This window comes from Schistocerca americana, chromosome 9 (assembly GCF_021461395.2).
Source record: "Schistocerca americana isolate TAMUIC-IGC-003095 chromosome 9, iqSchAmer2.1, whole genome shotgun sequence".
Taxonomy (NCBI): Eukaryota; Metazoa; Arthropoda; class Insecta; order Orthoptera; family Acrididae; genus Schistocerca; species Schistocerca americana.
In genome coordinates, this window is record NC_060127.1 from 121,738,760 (window position 1) to 121,752,866 (window position 14,107).

Genomic DNA, 14,107 nt, shown 5'->3' on the forward strand with positions numbered 1-14,107 from the left:
AGGAAGTCGGAAGTCCCCTGCAGGAAAATTGATTCATGTTGCCTCTTTTATAATAGCGGAAGCGTTGCCGGTGCAAAAGTTTGTGTACGAACTAAACTCTTGATTATCTCTCATATATGTTCGCTGGGATTCATATTTGGCTATCTGGATGACCAAATCATTCGCTCGAATTGTCCAGAATGTACTTCGAACCAGTTGCGAACAAATTAGGCTAGGTGTTGGAATACGAAATCAACAACAGCTGCAAATGGTCTCCAAGTAGCTCAGCATAACCACTTCCAGTCAATGATGAGTTCAGTTTGACCAAAGCACCAAGTCCATTCCACGTGAACACGGCGCACATCATAATGGACTCACCACCAACTTGCACAGTGGCTTGTTCACAACCTGTGTCCATGGCTTCTTAGGGTCTATGCTACAGACGAACCCTACCACCAGCTCTTACCAACTGAAACTGGGTTCAAAAATGGTTCTGAGCACTATGGGATAACTGCTGAAGCCATCAGTCCTCTAGAACTACTTAAACATAACTAACCTAAGGACATCACACACATCCATGCCCGAGGCAGTATTCGAACCTGCGACCGTAGCGGTCACGCGGTTCTGGACTGTAGCGCCTGAAACCGTTCGGTCACCCTGGCCGGCCTGAAACTGGGACTCATCTGATCACCCCATGGTTTTCCACTCGTCTAGGGTCCGACTGATATGGTCACGAGCACAGGAGATGCGCTGCAGGCGACGTCATGCTGTTAGCAAAAGAACTCTCGTTCGTCGTCTGCTGCCATAGCCCATTAACGGAAAATTTCGCCGCACAATCCTAACGGATAAGTTCGTCATACGTCTCTATATTGATTTCTTCGGTTATTTCACGAAGTGTTGCTTGTGTGTTAATGACTGTTAGCACTGACAACCCTATGCCAAGGCTGCAGCTGTCGGTCGTTAAGTGAAGGCCGTCTACCAAGAGCATTGTGCATGGTGAGGGGTAATGCCTGAAATGTGGTATTCTCGGCATGGATCTTGGAATGTTGTATTTCCTAACGATTTACGAAAAGGAATGTCTGCTACCGAGCGCCGCGGGTGTCGAATCCGCGCCAGACGGCATAGAACTCGATGACCACTAGTCTCTGCAGCAGTTGCGCTGTAAGCCATGGCTGCACGCGCTCCTGGCCTCGAGTCTATAACTGTGGAGCACGTGGTCCCAGCGGCCAATAGCGACAGCGAGGCAGCTGCCTCTCACTCAGCGGGGGAAGAGGGTTTGATGGTCTGTTGGATTGATGATAGGTTCATATTTTGTCCCACCCCCGTCCGCCGCCGCGCCTGTACTCCCACATCCCACCCGCTCTCCGTCTCTCCATACTCCATACCTTTGCCCAAGGTGGCTTCCGCCAACTCCCCCTCCATGATGATGCCCTCATCCCCTCCACCTACCCCTCCTACCAACTTTGATCCTCCCCTTCCTCCCCCTGTGCTTTTCCTCCAGGGCACCCTCTTCTCTCCCTCCTCTCTTCCTCCCTCCCCCTCCCTCCGGGCTTCCACGATCCCCCCCTACCCTCTTCCCTCCCCTCCCTTCTCTTCTCCCACTGGCATCACCACCCTCCCTCCTACCCTCACTCTTCCCTTTGGCAGGTCCCCTGCTTTGTGTGTGAGCACTGCATCTTCGTGTGCTGGACATCGTCACCAGTGCTCGTGTGTGTTTGCGCATCAGTGCTTCAGTGTCTCTCCGTTTGCGTTGCTCCGTTCACGTGTGTGAACGTATTCTACCCCGTTGTGTACAGTTATAAACGTTTTTTATCCAAACAGTGCGTCCGTGAATGGCTTCATTTATTTTTACTGTGGTGTCACCGCCAGACACCACACTTGCTAGGTGGTAGCTTTAAATCGGCCGCGGTCCATTAGTACATGTCGGACCCGCGTGTCGCCTCTGTGTGATCGCAGACCGAGCGCCACCACAAGGCAGGTCTCGAGATACGGGATAGCACTCGCCCCAGTTGTACGGACGACTTTGCTAGCGACGACACTGACGAAGCCTCGCTCATTTGCAGAGCAGATAGTTAGAATAGCCTTCAGCTAAGTCAATGGCTACGACCTAGCAAGGCGCCATTAGTAACATTGCATGTATCTAAAGAGTCTCACTTGTATCGCCACAATCTCCAGATGTACCACAAGGATGGATTAAAGTTAAGTATTCCAGAAGCTACGTGCTTTTCTTTATAGCATTCATTACGTATCCTGTTTCAGACCTCACGCCATCCTTCTTTAGCTTAGCGCGTGGTCCTCTCATTGTGTCTAGGCTGTCTTGTCTAGACACAACATTTACTATGTCTGCCTCCCGTTCTTGTCCACCATGTTTGTTTGTTTTTATGTCTTTCTGTTTTCCTGTATGTGTTCACTGTGGCAGAAGAGCGGCGTAGATGGCCGCTGCCGGCCTACCTTTATTGTGAAGGTATTAAAATAACAATAAAGAAAAAAAACTCAGGAGGGCAGTCTGGTATTCGCGTTCAGTCGGTTGATATCTTGGTTACAGACATCGCGTTTACATTGTGTGTGCTTACTTCCCGTTTACGAGTGGACGTCGTTTTGATTTCGCGACGTTGTGACTCCGTTGCTTAATACTTTGTTGTTGATCTTGGTGTCTCTCGCTGTTGTCCGTCGTCGTGCCTGTCCGTCCATTCCCTTTGTTGTTCGCAGGCCGGTCCCGTTCGGGCCCGCCGCGTTTTCCTTAGCGGCAACCCCGCGACCATTCCTGTGGCGGTTACAACAGAATATCCCATGCATCCACTCCAACTACCATTCCGCGTTCAAAATCTGTTAATTCCCGTAGTGCGCCGCTAATCACGTCGGAAACCTTCTCGCACGAATCAACTGTAGTCCAGTCAAATAGTAGATATACCTTGCAGAAGGTGGGGTAGAAGAGTTTATTTTTTCGTTCATATGGTTGGAAAGATTAGAAAACCGAGTTTTTCCAACAAAATTTCGCTTGGGAAAACTTTCTGCAGTCAAAAAACTTCGAAAATTTCGGACTTTTTTCAGTTTCTTCAAAATATCTCAGTTTCATTTGCTCCTATCGCTTTAACGTCTATTTTCTTTTTTAAAGAGCACAAAATTCTCTACAAATTTGATTCTTGCCATTTTTTTCTACTCCCAATATCTAAGGCGCTACAACGCCTCAAAAATACCAATTTTTCAAATTTTGAGCATAGTGGCAAGATACCTTATTTTTTAACATTATTTTTTCAGTTTCTGTTTGCGTAGTATAAATACATTATACATCATATTATAAGTTGGAATTTACCACCTCACTTTCAGGTATTCAATTTCTCTGTTATGGAACATGATCAACATCCTCTCCTACAATGACAACACTTCCAAAAACTTTGGTTCTTGAAATGGCGGATGTTACAATTATAAAGTCAGCATCTTCTTGTGCCTGGTGCACTTCAATGCTACACTCCAGAAATTCCATTTTAAGAAATGTGATCAAACGCATCTTGTTTCGTTCGTTGTACAAGAACTTGTCCTGAGGGACTTGGTTCACCATCTTTGATTCAACCACAACGTCAACCGAAGAATGTTGTTTGGACCTACGAATCCTCTAAGCACTCTTTGTGCTACATTTGTCTCCCTCACATGGATACCCATCAAGTACAATAGCAAATTGAGATCCAAAATGACGTTGCAGGTAAGAAACATAGCTTTGGGCTATTGACTTGAAGCAAACGTTTCGAGTCCAAGTCACTTTGTGGAGAAGGTACCCTCCATCAATGACAAAAAATTTACTCGGTCCACCTGACTTCACATCTTCCACTGGAACGAAGGCATTGTAGAATGAAGATTTTGTTCCTTTTCGCATGCCGTTTTCTGTGAATAGGGACATTTGGTAAGGAGCAAGTTCATATTTCAGAAAGGCTTTTAACTCTTCTTCACTTTGTTTCATTAAACAAATCCTTTGGAAAAGAGTTAAAGGATCAACAGGAGTAATTTTAGTGCTCCCAGCTTTTACAGAATTTAACGCAGAAAGGAGAGTCACAATTTTTTCTTTTCTACGGAACTTTACATCGTGGAAATTGTCACCAACTATTCTTTGCTCGAAATTTGAAAAATTGGTATTTTTTGACGTGCTGTAGCGCCTTAGATACTGGGACTAGAAAAAAATGGTAAGAATCAAGTTTGTAGAGAATTTTGTGCTCTTTAAAAAGAAAATAGACATCAAAGCGATAGGAGCAAATGAAACTGAGATATTTTGAAAAAACTGAAAAAAGTCCGAAATTTTCGAAGTTTTTTGACTGCAGAAAGTTTTCCCAAGAGAAATTTTGTTGGCAAAACTTGGTTTTCTAACCTTTCCAACAATATGAACGCGTTAAAAAAATAAAATCTTCTACCCCACCTTTTGCAAGGTACAGGCTCTTTTTCTGACAGTTTCACTGGACTACTGAGTACAACTGACAGGAAGTTTCAAATAGCTACTGACGAAATCGTCTCGGGTTATCCGCCGATTCGTGGCGTCGAGTTGTCGCAACCTTTCAAGGAGATGTTTCTTGTAGTAAGTCAGCTTTCACTCCCATAAAATAACACAGGTTTCGCCATCATTTTATAGAATTTCGTTTCCCACATCAGAGTCAAAATAAAAGCTTGCATTACAGCTTAAACCTACAGCACAGCCTGAATAAGAGATGTGGGAGACTTGCAATGAAACTGAATTATCCAAAACAATTATTGATCTGACTGGGTATGTTCCTATCAACCCCACTATTTCTGTTTTATTACTAGAATCTTTAAAGTGCTATTTCTTGCATTTTTCATTGAGCTGGTATACTAACTTTTAGAGGTGGTCTCTATTGTTTTGAATGATAACGAGATAATCTGCAAACAAAAGTACGTTCAAGCATTCCTCATTCGTTACCTTAGTTTCTTTTACTTTACATTTCCGTTTACGAAGAATGAAGTCAATGTAAATATAAAAAGTGTGGGTGATAGTCCATATCCTTGTCTAGCAACTTGGTTAATAATTACTTCTTCTAATCACTTCCTATCTGTGTTTATATACAGTGGCGTATTTTTGTAAAACATGTCCAGTACGCCTATTAGGTTATAAGGATATCCACATCCAAACATAACAATGAATAATCCACATCCAAACATAACAATGAATAGGCTGTCGCGGCTCATACCATCAAAATCCTCCTAATGGCCGATAAACGCCATATGGGTTTCTGTATTAAATTCTCTGCGTTTTTGTACAATGTTTTTAATCACAAACACATTTTCTGTGCGTGAACGAACTAATCTAAACCCGTTTTGTTCTGTAGAAATAAGAGCTTCTGTGATACTCTTCACGCGGTTATTGATTATCTTTGAAAATACTTTGTAGCAGTTGTTAAAGATACTCATGCCACTGCAGTTTTTATAGTCAATACGTTGAAAAGAGAGATTACTTCTGCTGTATACCAAGCGTCTAGGGTCTTGCAGTTCGTCCAACATCCCTTTATTAATTTAAAAAGTTTTTCGTATAGTGGTAAGCCTCCATATTTAATTCTGCAATTGTTCTATGTATTCCAGTAGCTTTCCTGTTCTTCATGTCTTCCAGATCATCTTGTAGCTCCACATAGTAACTGGATCTACTTTCCATTATACATACTGTTTCATCCACGTCCTTCTATGTACACTATAAGGATAAATAGTCATCTATCCATTGTTCATTGACGCAATGAGGCAGTGTATTTTTCTTCCTTTCTTAAGGCCTTCATGACTTTACATGGATACTCTGTAAATCACATTTAAGGCAGAGGGTTCATCGAACCACCATCACAACTTTCTATTGTTCCAATCTCGTATAGCGCGCCGAAAGAACTATGTAGGTCGGTGTCAACAAAATATTTTCGCATTCGGAGGAGAAATTTGGTGATTGGAATTTCGTGAGAAGATTCCGTCGCAACGAAAAACGCCTTTCTTTTAATGATGTCCAGCCCAAGTCCTGTATCATTTCTGTGACACTCTCTCCCATATTCCGCGATAATACAAAACGTCCTGCCTTTCTTTGAACTTTTTCGATGTACTCCGTCAGTCCTATCTGTTAAGGATCCCACACCGCGCAGCAGTATTCTAAAAGAGGACGGACAAGCGTAGATCTGTTACATTTTCTGGGTGTCCTGCCAATAAAACGCAGTCTTTGGTTAGCCTTACCCACAACATTTTCTGCGTGTTTCTTCCACCTTTGTGTGCACACTGTTGTCTTCCGCGTACGTCGTGCTCTAAGACACTTATGAATATGTCTCACAATTCTTGTGTGCTCTATTTGTTCCGCGGTGTTCCTTTTTATTTTGTATGTTTCCCAGATGTGTTTGTCTGTACAGACTTCAAATATGCTACTTGCTGTTCTTTAATGCCTTTTTTTAATATCTGTATTCCAAAATTTGAGTCGTTTTTCCCCATCTGTTTTCTTCATTTATTCAAGTGCTTCAGGAGGCTGCTTTGATGATGCAGGTCTTAGTATTAGTTCCTTTGCATGTTTGCATGTTCAAAATCAAGCGTGCGTCCATCGTTGATGCTTTAGTCAGCCACTGTTGTACCAGTCGGTTTAGCCGATGTTGACGCTCGTCACCTGTTCTGAATAGCACTGTAAGATGCATCGCAGTGTCTGGCCGATGCACTGCTTATCACACCCGCAACTGATGCCACAGACGCCACATGCCTGTAGCCCTAGTTGGTCTTTCACTGACCCAGCCATAGTCTTGATTTTAACCAGTGACTGAAGAATTATTTTCACGTTGTGCTTCTCCAATATCCTGGTAACCTTGAGATGCGGGGGGCGCTGGCTACGGAAGGAAGGCCAGTCGCTTCGCTTCTTCTTCTGCGTTCTTTCCTTTCTTGTTCCTGTTCGGCTGGAGAGCTGTAATTCGGCAGGCCGACTTTGCTTGTGGCATATGGCTCACGCTGACTGTGTCACGGTATTGAACACAGATTTGCGTTGCGCTGGACGCAGGCATCTATTGGCGTTTAGGTGCAGCTCCGTGTGAATCTTCTTACTGCAGACAGAATGTCCCAGCATGCCACCAGGAATACTTATCAGACTCACGGTAGGTATTCGTTGCTGAACCTCAAGTTGTCGTGTAGGCTGTTAAAGTGGCACAGTAATTCTTGTCGGTTTTCTTAAGTGTGCGGCCAAACCAACTACGTGGCGTCCACATAGACACTGCACAAAAAGGTATCACTGTTGGAAACCCTGTAATTGTCTCCTACAGCAACGTGTAAGTTTGAGATTAACATGAAGAGGGCTGAACCCTTCTCCTGTATGGTGTAAAAGGATTGAGAACTGGCACGCTTCAGGCAGCAGGTTGTCGACACATGCGGAAAAAAGTCCACAGCACAGAAGCTTGTGTGAGCTGTGAGGTGTGAGGTGGGTCAGTGATGTCACAATGGAAACAAATTTCACCCCAGACCTGCCCAAAGCCATCGTGAACGTTTCGTACTACGCAGTGGTCGTAACACACCCTCTTGTCCACATTTCACCCTTTCTTTTGAGGCTTCTGCAACAGAGGTCAGTACACGCAACGCCCAGCGTTGAAATGACACGGTTTTCTTATGGGTGGCCGATGACCGATTTCGGCTTATCGCCATCTTCGGATCTGTTGTAAATATAAATATTGTGTAAGCGACCAGGTTCAATTAATTAAGATTAAATCTATACGTTAGTAATGCATGAAATATAAAATATAAAATATTTATACCCATTATGGCAGTCATACATACAGTCAAAATATTCTGATATAAATTAACGTCAAGTTAAATATGTGCGTGCTAAACTCAGATTGCTTCAGTATTTATACACTACTGGCCATCAAAATTGCTACACCGCGAAGATGACGTGCTAAAGACGCGAAATTTAACCGACAGGAAGAAGATGCTGCGATATGCAAATGATTAGTTTTTCAGAACATTCACACAAGCTTGGCGCCGGTGGCGACACCTACAACGTGCTGACATGAGGAAAGTTACCAACCGATTTCTCTTACACAAACAGCAGTTGACCGGCGTTGCCTGGTGAAACGTTGTTGTGATGCCTCGTGTAAGGAGGAGAAATGCGTACCATCACGTTTCCAACTTTGATAAAGGTCGTATTGTAGCCTATCACGATTTCGGTTTATCGTATCGCGACATTGCTGCACGCGTTGGTCGAGATCCAATGACTGTTAGCAGAATATGGAATCGGTGGGTTCAGGAGGGTAATACGGAACACCGTGCTGGATCCCAACGGCCTCGTATCACTAGCAGTCGAGATGACAGGCATCTTACCCGCATGGCTGTAACGGACCGTGCAGACACGTCTCGATCCCTGAGTCATCAGATGGGGACGTTTGCAAGACAACCACCATCTGCACGAACAGTTCGACGACGTTTGCAGCAGCATGGACTATCAGCTCGGAGACCATGGCTGCGGTTACCCTTGACGCTGCATCACAGACAAGAGCGCCTGCGACGGTGTACTCAACGACGAACCTGGGTGCACGAATGGAAAAACGTCATTTTTTCGGATGAATCCAGGTTCTGTTTACCGCATCATGATGGTCGCATCCGTGTTTGGCGACATCGCGGTGAACGCACATTGGAAGCGTGTATTCGTCATCGCCATACTGACGTATCACCCGGCGTGATGGTATGGGGTGCCATTGGTTACACATCTCGGTCACCTCTTGTTCGCATTGACGGCAGTTTGAACAGTGGTCGTTACATTTCAGATGTGTAACGACCCGTGGCTCTATCCTTCATTCGATCCCTACGAAACCCTACATTTCAGCAGGATAATGCACGAGCGCATGTTGCAGGTCCTGTACGGGCTTTTCTGGATACAGAAAATGTTCGACTGCTGCCCTGACCAGCACATTCTCCAGATCTCTCACCAACTGAAATCGTCTGGTCAATGGTGGCCGAGCAACTGGCTCGTCACAATACGCCAGTCACTACTCATGATGAACGGTGGTATCGTGATGTAGCTGCATGGGCAGCTGTACTTGTACACGCCATCCAAGCTCTGTTTGACTCAAAGCCCAGGCGTATCAAGGCCGTTATTATGGCCAGAGGTGGTTGTTCTGGGTACTGATTTCTCGGGATCTCTGCACTCAAATTGCGTGAAAATGTAATCACATGTCAGTTCTAGTATAATATATTTCTCCAATGAATACCCGTTTGTCATCTGCATTTCTTCTTGGTGTAGCAATTTTAATGGCCGGTAGTGTACAAAAACTTAATGCCAGCAGAGGGCACTTTATCCAGAGTACCTTGTAAACCAGAGTCGCCAACATAAAGAATAAAATGCGGTATGCATTGTCTTTAGTTAAAAAAGGTTTCCCCCTTGGCTAAACGAGCGTCTGTCATTAAAACAGTATAAAAAGTATAAATTAAAAAATAAAAATAAAAAAAAATCACAAAATCTTCTATCCTTATGTCAGTTAACAGTGAACGAAACCATAATATACTTAATAAATTAGTGACCATTAATTAAAAATAGAAAATTGATAATCGATATTATATTAGAGTGCAGTATCGATGCCGAATATGTCGTGACTTCTCTGCATGACTTCCTTGTTTTCGTGCGGTTGAGCTCACGGAGGACGGCTCAGTCTCCTTGTCGCCGGCGGCCGGCACACGCTAATCCGTTGGGGTGCTCCACGCTACTCAAACTAGTAGGTCTCTGAATATATCAAAGTAAGCATTCAGGTTAAACTCGTTCTGTTCATTAAGCAGTAATTTCGGTTGTTGTTTCCTGTGCTCATAAACCTCCATTTCTTCGAGCATGTTCCGTAACTGTCCCTTTGGCGCCCTATGCAACACTTTCATATTACTCTCTATACGTCCTACCGAATGTCTTTCTCTGTCCAGATGTGTACCGAAAGCACTCTTATTTTGATTATATGTATGTTCTCTAAAACTAGTTGGAAATTTCTTCCTGTCTTACCGTTGTAAAATTCATCACAGTCCTGGCAGCACGCACGTGTTTAACTTGACGATGATTTATACCAGAATATTTTAACGGTATGTATGACTGCCATACATGGCTATAAATATTTTATATTTTATATTTCATGCATCACTAAGACTTGTATAGATTTAATCTTAATTAATTGAACCTGGTCGTTAACGCAATATTTATATGTACGACAGATCTGATGACGGCGAAAAGCCGAAACCGGTCATAAAGTGTAAAGAAATCTATGTGATCAAGACGGATAAGCGAAAATAAAAGTGCTAAAAATAAAATGATCGCTGACTCATATACAGCCTTTATGCCTTCAATTGGTGGCATAAAGGCCGTCAAAGAAAGCGTCTCTTTCCTTGAGGCGTTGATTCTCACATATTTCGCGATGGAAAACAACAGTTCTCAGTGCAATGAGCAACAGGAGACGTTCTTGACAACGTTCGTCATTGCTTACACTCCGGAGACGATCAAACCCCAAGCCTACTCTAAGGCCATCGTGGGGCTGCACCCCGACTGAACGTGGTCCGTATCCTTTGGAGTGTACTATGAAAAATACACTTTATTACAGGAACCAACTCAGTGCTTAACTTCAGTGATGTCCGATATAAAGATCTGTGGTTAAAAGCAATCAAATAACATGTACTAATTCTTCAGTCTTCTCCGTGTCCATATCACAACTATGTACGACGACTAACGTTCCTTAACAGCTAGCTAAGGTCCGAGACGACGACTATCACTGTGTAAGGCTAGAGCACAGTGCGACGTACTCAAGTGCAGTGCGAACTGAGTTCCGACGCGACGTACTGTGGTATTGAGCTCGAGAGAGTGAGAAGACAGCCTGTGTGCACGCTGCCCAAGGGACATTGTCGGCGCGTAGCCTGATGGTGTGTCTTGGTCTTCTCTTGTCATAGGCGCGCCTGGTTCTATGCCTTCTACATAATGTTTCCTAGTGCCGATCGGCGTGCTCGTGAAGGCATACGCCAGCACAGCTCTGGTAGTTGGGACGAATAGGGATCGTTCAAAACCGTTAGGCAAACTGTGGACAAGATCTGAAGCAGCAAAAGTTGTTTATGCTCTTTCAGCCCTCCTGTTTTGCTCCCTCCAGTGCATTGATCACGGAAGAGTGCAACACTGAGCTACATGTGAACAAAACAGCAAACGGCCCCTCTAAATCATCCCCCTTCCCTTCCTGTCAGGCAAAGTGTCCCTCTAAAGCGCTTCCCCCGCTCTCCACGCCCCCCTCGTCACCCAGTCGACAACTTCCTCGGTGCCAACTTCCAACCTTTGTTCAGCACGATATAAATGAACGTGCTAGAGACTTGGACATCTTGAATAGTTTTGAGCTGTCATTACCGCTTCCACCCTGCGTAATTGTGGTGTGCGTACTGTAAGACCTTCAGTACAGACACCATCAGATTATTTGACTTGTCGCTCTAACGAAGTAGGCGAGTGTCAGCAATATGTCTCGTGGTCTTATCGTGGCGTGTTTATCTTCTGCCTTTAGGTCAGACGATAGAAATGCCACTTGCACGCTTAGAGTAGCAGATTCACGGTGACCAACTTTAAACAGAACTTGATTAATTTTCACACACATTTATTAAAATAATAGCAAGCATAAAAATTACTTAACTTGGTTCTGGGGGCTATTTACAATTGACAATCTGAAGTCCTTTGGTGTGGGTACGTTACTCTTCTTCTCACATATATCTCTGATACTTGACAAAAGTGTCTATACATTTATCTTCATGGCTATGTACAGGAATATGGTAATCTTATTAGCCGCAGACTGAAACTTGACTATAGACTGGTACAGACAAATGTAGAACTCGTACAGACTGGTACAGACTAATGTAGACTGGTACAGACTGGTGCACACAAATGCACACTGACTAATCGGAGGTCTGTACACTCGTTATAATACCTCGCGTGTTCATGTAGCACTGCGCGAGTGTGATCCACGAGGAGAAAAGGTTCTACGTTAGCAGCAATCTCATTGGCTGCGTTACATATTAATATGCAGATCGGCGGAAGCATAATTTGGTCCGTCTCTATGGCAGCGCCATCTCGTAGTGCGGAGACGGACGAGCGCTGCGCCTCCGCTGTTGTGCTTAGCGGGGCGCGCTCTAGTGGGAAAGTTGTGTACGCGCTGACTACGTGGAACTATGTACACAACAGTAATAAATGTGGTCGGTCTGCACTCCAAATGCATCATACAACGTACGTTGGGATTGCATCTCCATGATCTTCCTTGGAGTAGGTTCACTCGCCCACGGGAAAAGGTGCGGGGGGGTCCTTGAGCAGTGCTTTACGTTGTTAATAACGTCATCCTGTTGCTCGTCGCACTATGAACTGTCGTTTTCGACCACGAAATCTATGGGAATCAACGCCCAGATGAAGGGATTTTCGTGTCGATACTGCTCAATTGCGTGTCGGACATGTTTTCCCTGACCACTCAAAAGAAACCCGACTGATTTCAACGCTGGGTGTCGGCATTCCGACATCCACTGCAGAGGCGTAAGTAGAAGGGCTGAAATGTGGGTAAGTGGGGACACGACGACCTTCCCATCCTGTGAGACGTCCGAGAACGCTTTAGCCAGACTTGTGGAGAAATTGGTGCCAATATGATTTCCTTAACGCACCTTAGACCTCAAATGAACGTGTGAGCTGTGGCCTTCTTCCACATGTGTCGACGCCTTACTGTTTGAAGTGCCGCCTAGCTCGCGGGTGACGTCGGAGGACGTCACGATTTTCCATCATTAGAGGACGGTTGTAGGCACCTCTGAGGCAAACTGCAAACTTAAGCGTTGCAATGCTAGACCGTTACAGGGTTTACAGACAGTGACACGTTTTTTTGTGGAGTGTGTATCAAACGCCTTTCGTTTCGAGCACGTTGTTTCGAAAGTTGTTTCCTCGTATTGTTCTGTTCATGCTAGCGATGCCTAGCTCTAGAGGGGACCATAGCGATTCAGTCAGTCTGTTCTTAGAACCAAACAAGTGGTGGTGAGCGCGTGTCGATGCGGTTTCACCATGTCGCTGTCGAGTGAAAGACGTGACGTCGAAGCTGAATAAGACATCATCCTACTCCAGACGTATCTCATGAAGCACCTACAAGAACTACTTAACACTATTTCTGCTATGTGTATGTCTTTTTCTGCTTGTGAGGAACTTTGCCTTTGGTGTGCGCAGGAAAGTGACCGACTCTGAGGTTTCATGGCCGCCTTTCACAGAGCAGGACCAGTCCTACCTGCACGTCACCAGCGACGGGCTGACCATAGCCAAGCGGCCATTTGAGGAGCGGGTGGCCTTCTGGGAGAAACTCTACGACCGGTACGGCAGCTAGCAGCAGTGCAGCAAACAGCAGCATCAGGGGAAGTCGCAGAAACCTTCTGACGAGAGAGAAATTTCCAACACTTCATCGCGACGAGATAAACTTGTGGTTCATGTACACCTAAATCCTCGAAGTTCAACCAATATTTAATCAATTACGGTTGTGTAAAAGACCACCAGTGTACACTTACCATTTCATTAAATAAAACAGTACTATTTACTTTCTCATTTTTAATTACTCACAGGCGGCCAATGATGCCATTCCAATAGCCAGCTGTCTCAGCTTTCCTGACGGTAAGCAACCTCAATGTCGGAAGAGTTCGATATTTAAGCTTCTATCTTGTCCATTATGGACCTTGAACCTGCGACTGTGTACGCTAAATATAATCATATTTCTTGTATTTACTGCATCTACGCTCTAGATCCCTACGAATTTACGATCATAAAATCAAAAGTATTTTCATGAGAAGATGTTGTCGTAACTATACATAATAAACCATGGAAGAAAAAATAAGGGGAGGTGGCGCTACAGACTTACGCTGTACGCTGTTTTGAAGCCCCAAAACGATAGCACACTACTCTTTACATGGAGACAGATTACGATTGCTTTTAGTTCGTAAGTTCTGTCATGTAGGAGAAGCCCGGCTAAAACGACGTACCATTCTGCTTTTAGGTCGTTACTGGTTCGTAAACCATGATATTAAATAAAATTTGTATCAGAACCGTGTCTCATTCACTTGCAGGTTTTACAATCTTGGTGCCATGTTTTTAAATCAATATGAATCATAGATTTGTGACATTTTTGTGAAA

The 14,107-nt window shown here is 44.3% G+C and overlaps 1 protein-coding gene across 1 annotated transcript in view; it reads left to right on the forward strand.

The window, feature by feature from the left end:
- LOC124551110 (esterase FE4-like) overlaps positions 1–13,517 on the forward strand; it is a 127,522-nt gene extending 114,005 nt beyond the window's left edge. The window contains exon 10 of the mRNA XM_047126049.1: positions 13,157–13,517. Coding sequence (XP_046982005.1) covers positions 13,157–13,310 — 154 coding nt within the window. The 3' untranslated portion in view covers positions 13,311–13,517. The remainder of the gene's footprint in view (positions 1–13,156) is intronic.
- Positions 13,518–14,107: the final 590 nt, after the last annotated feature.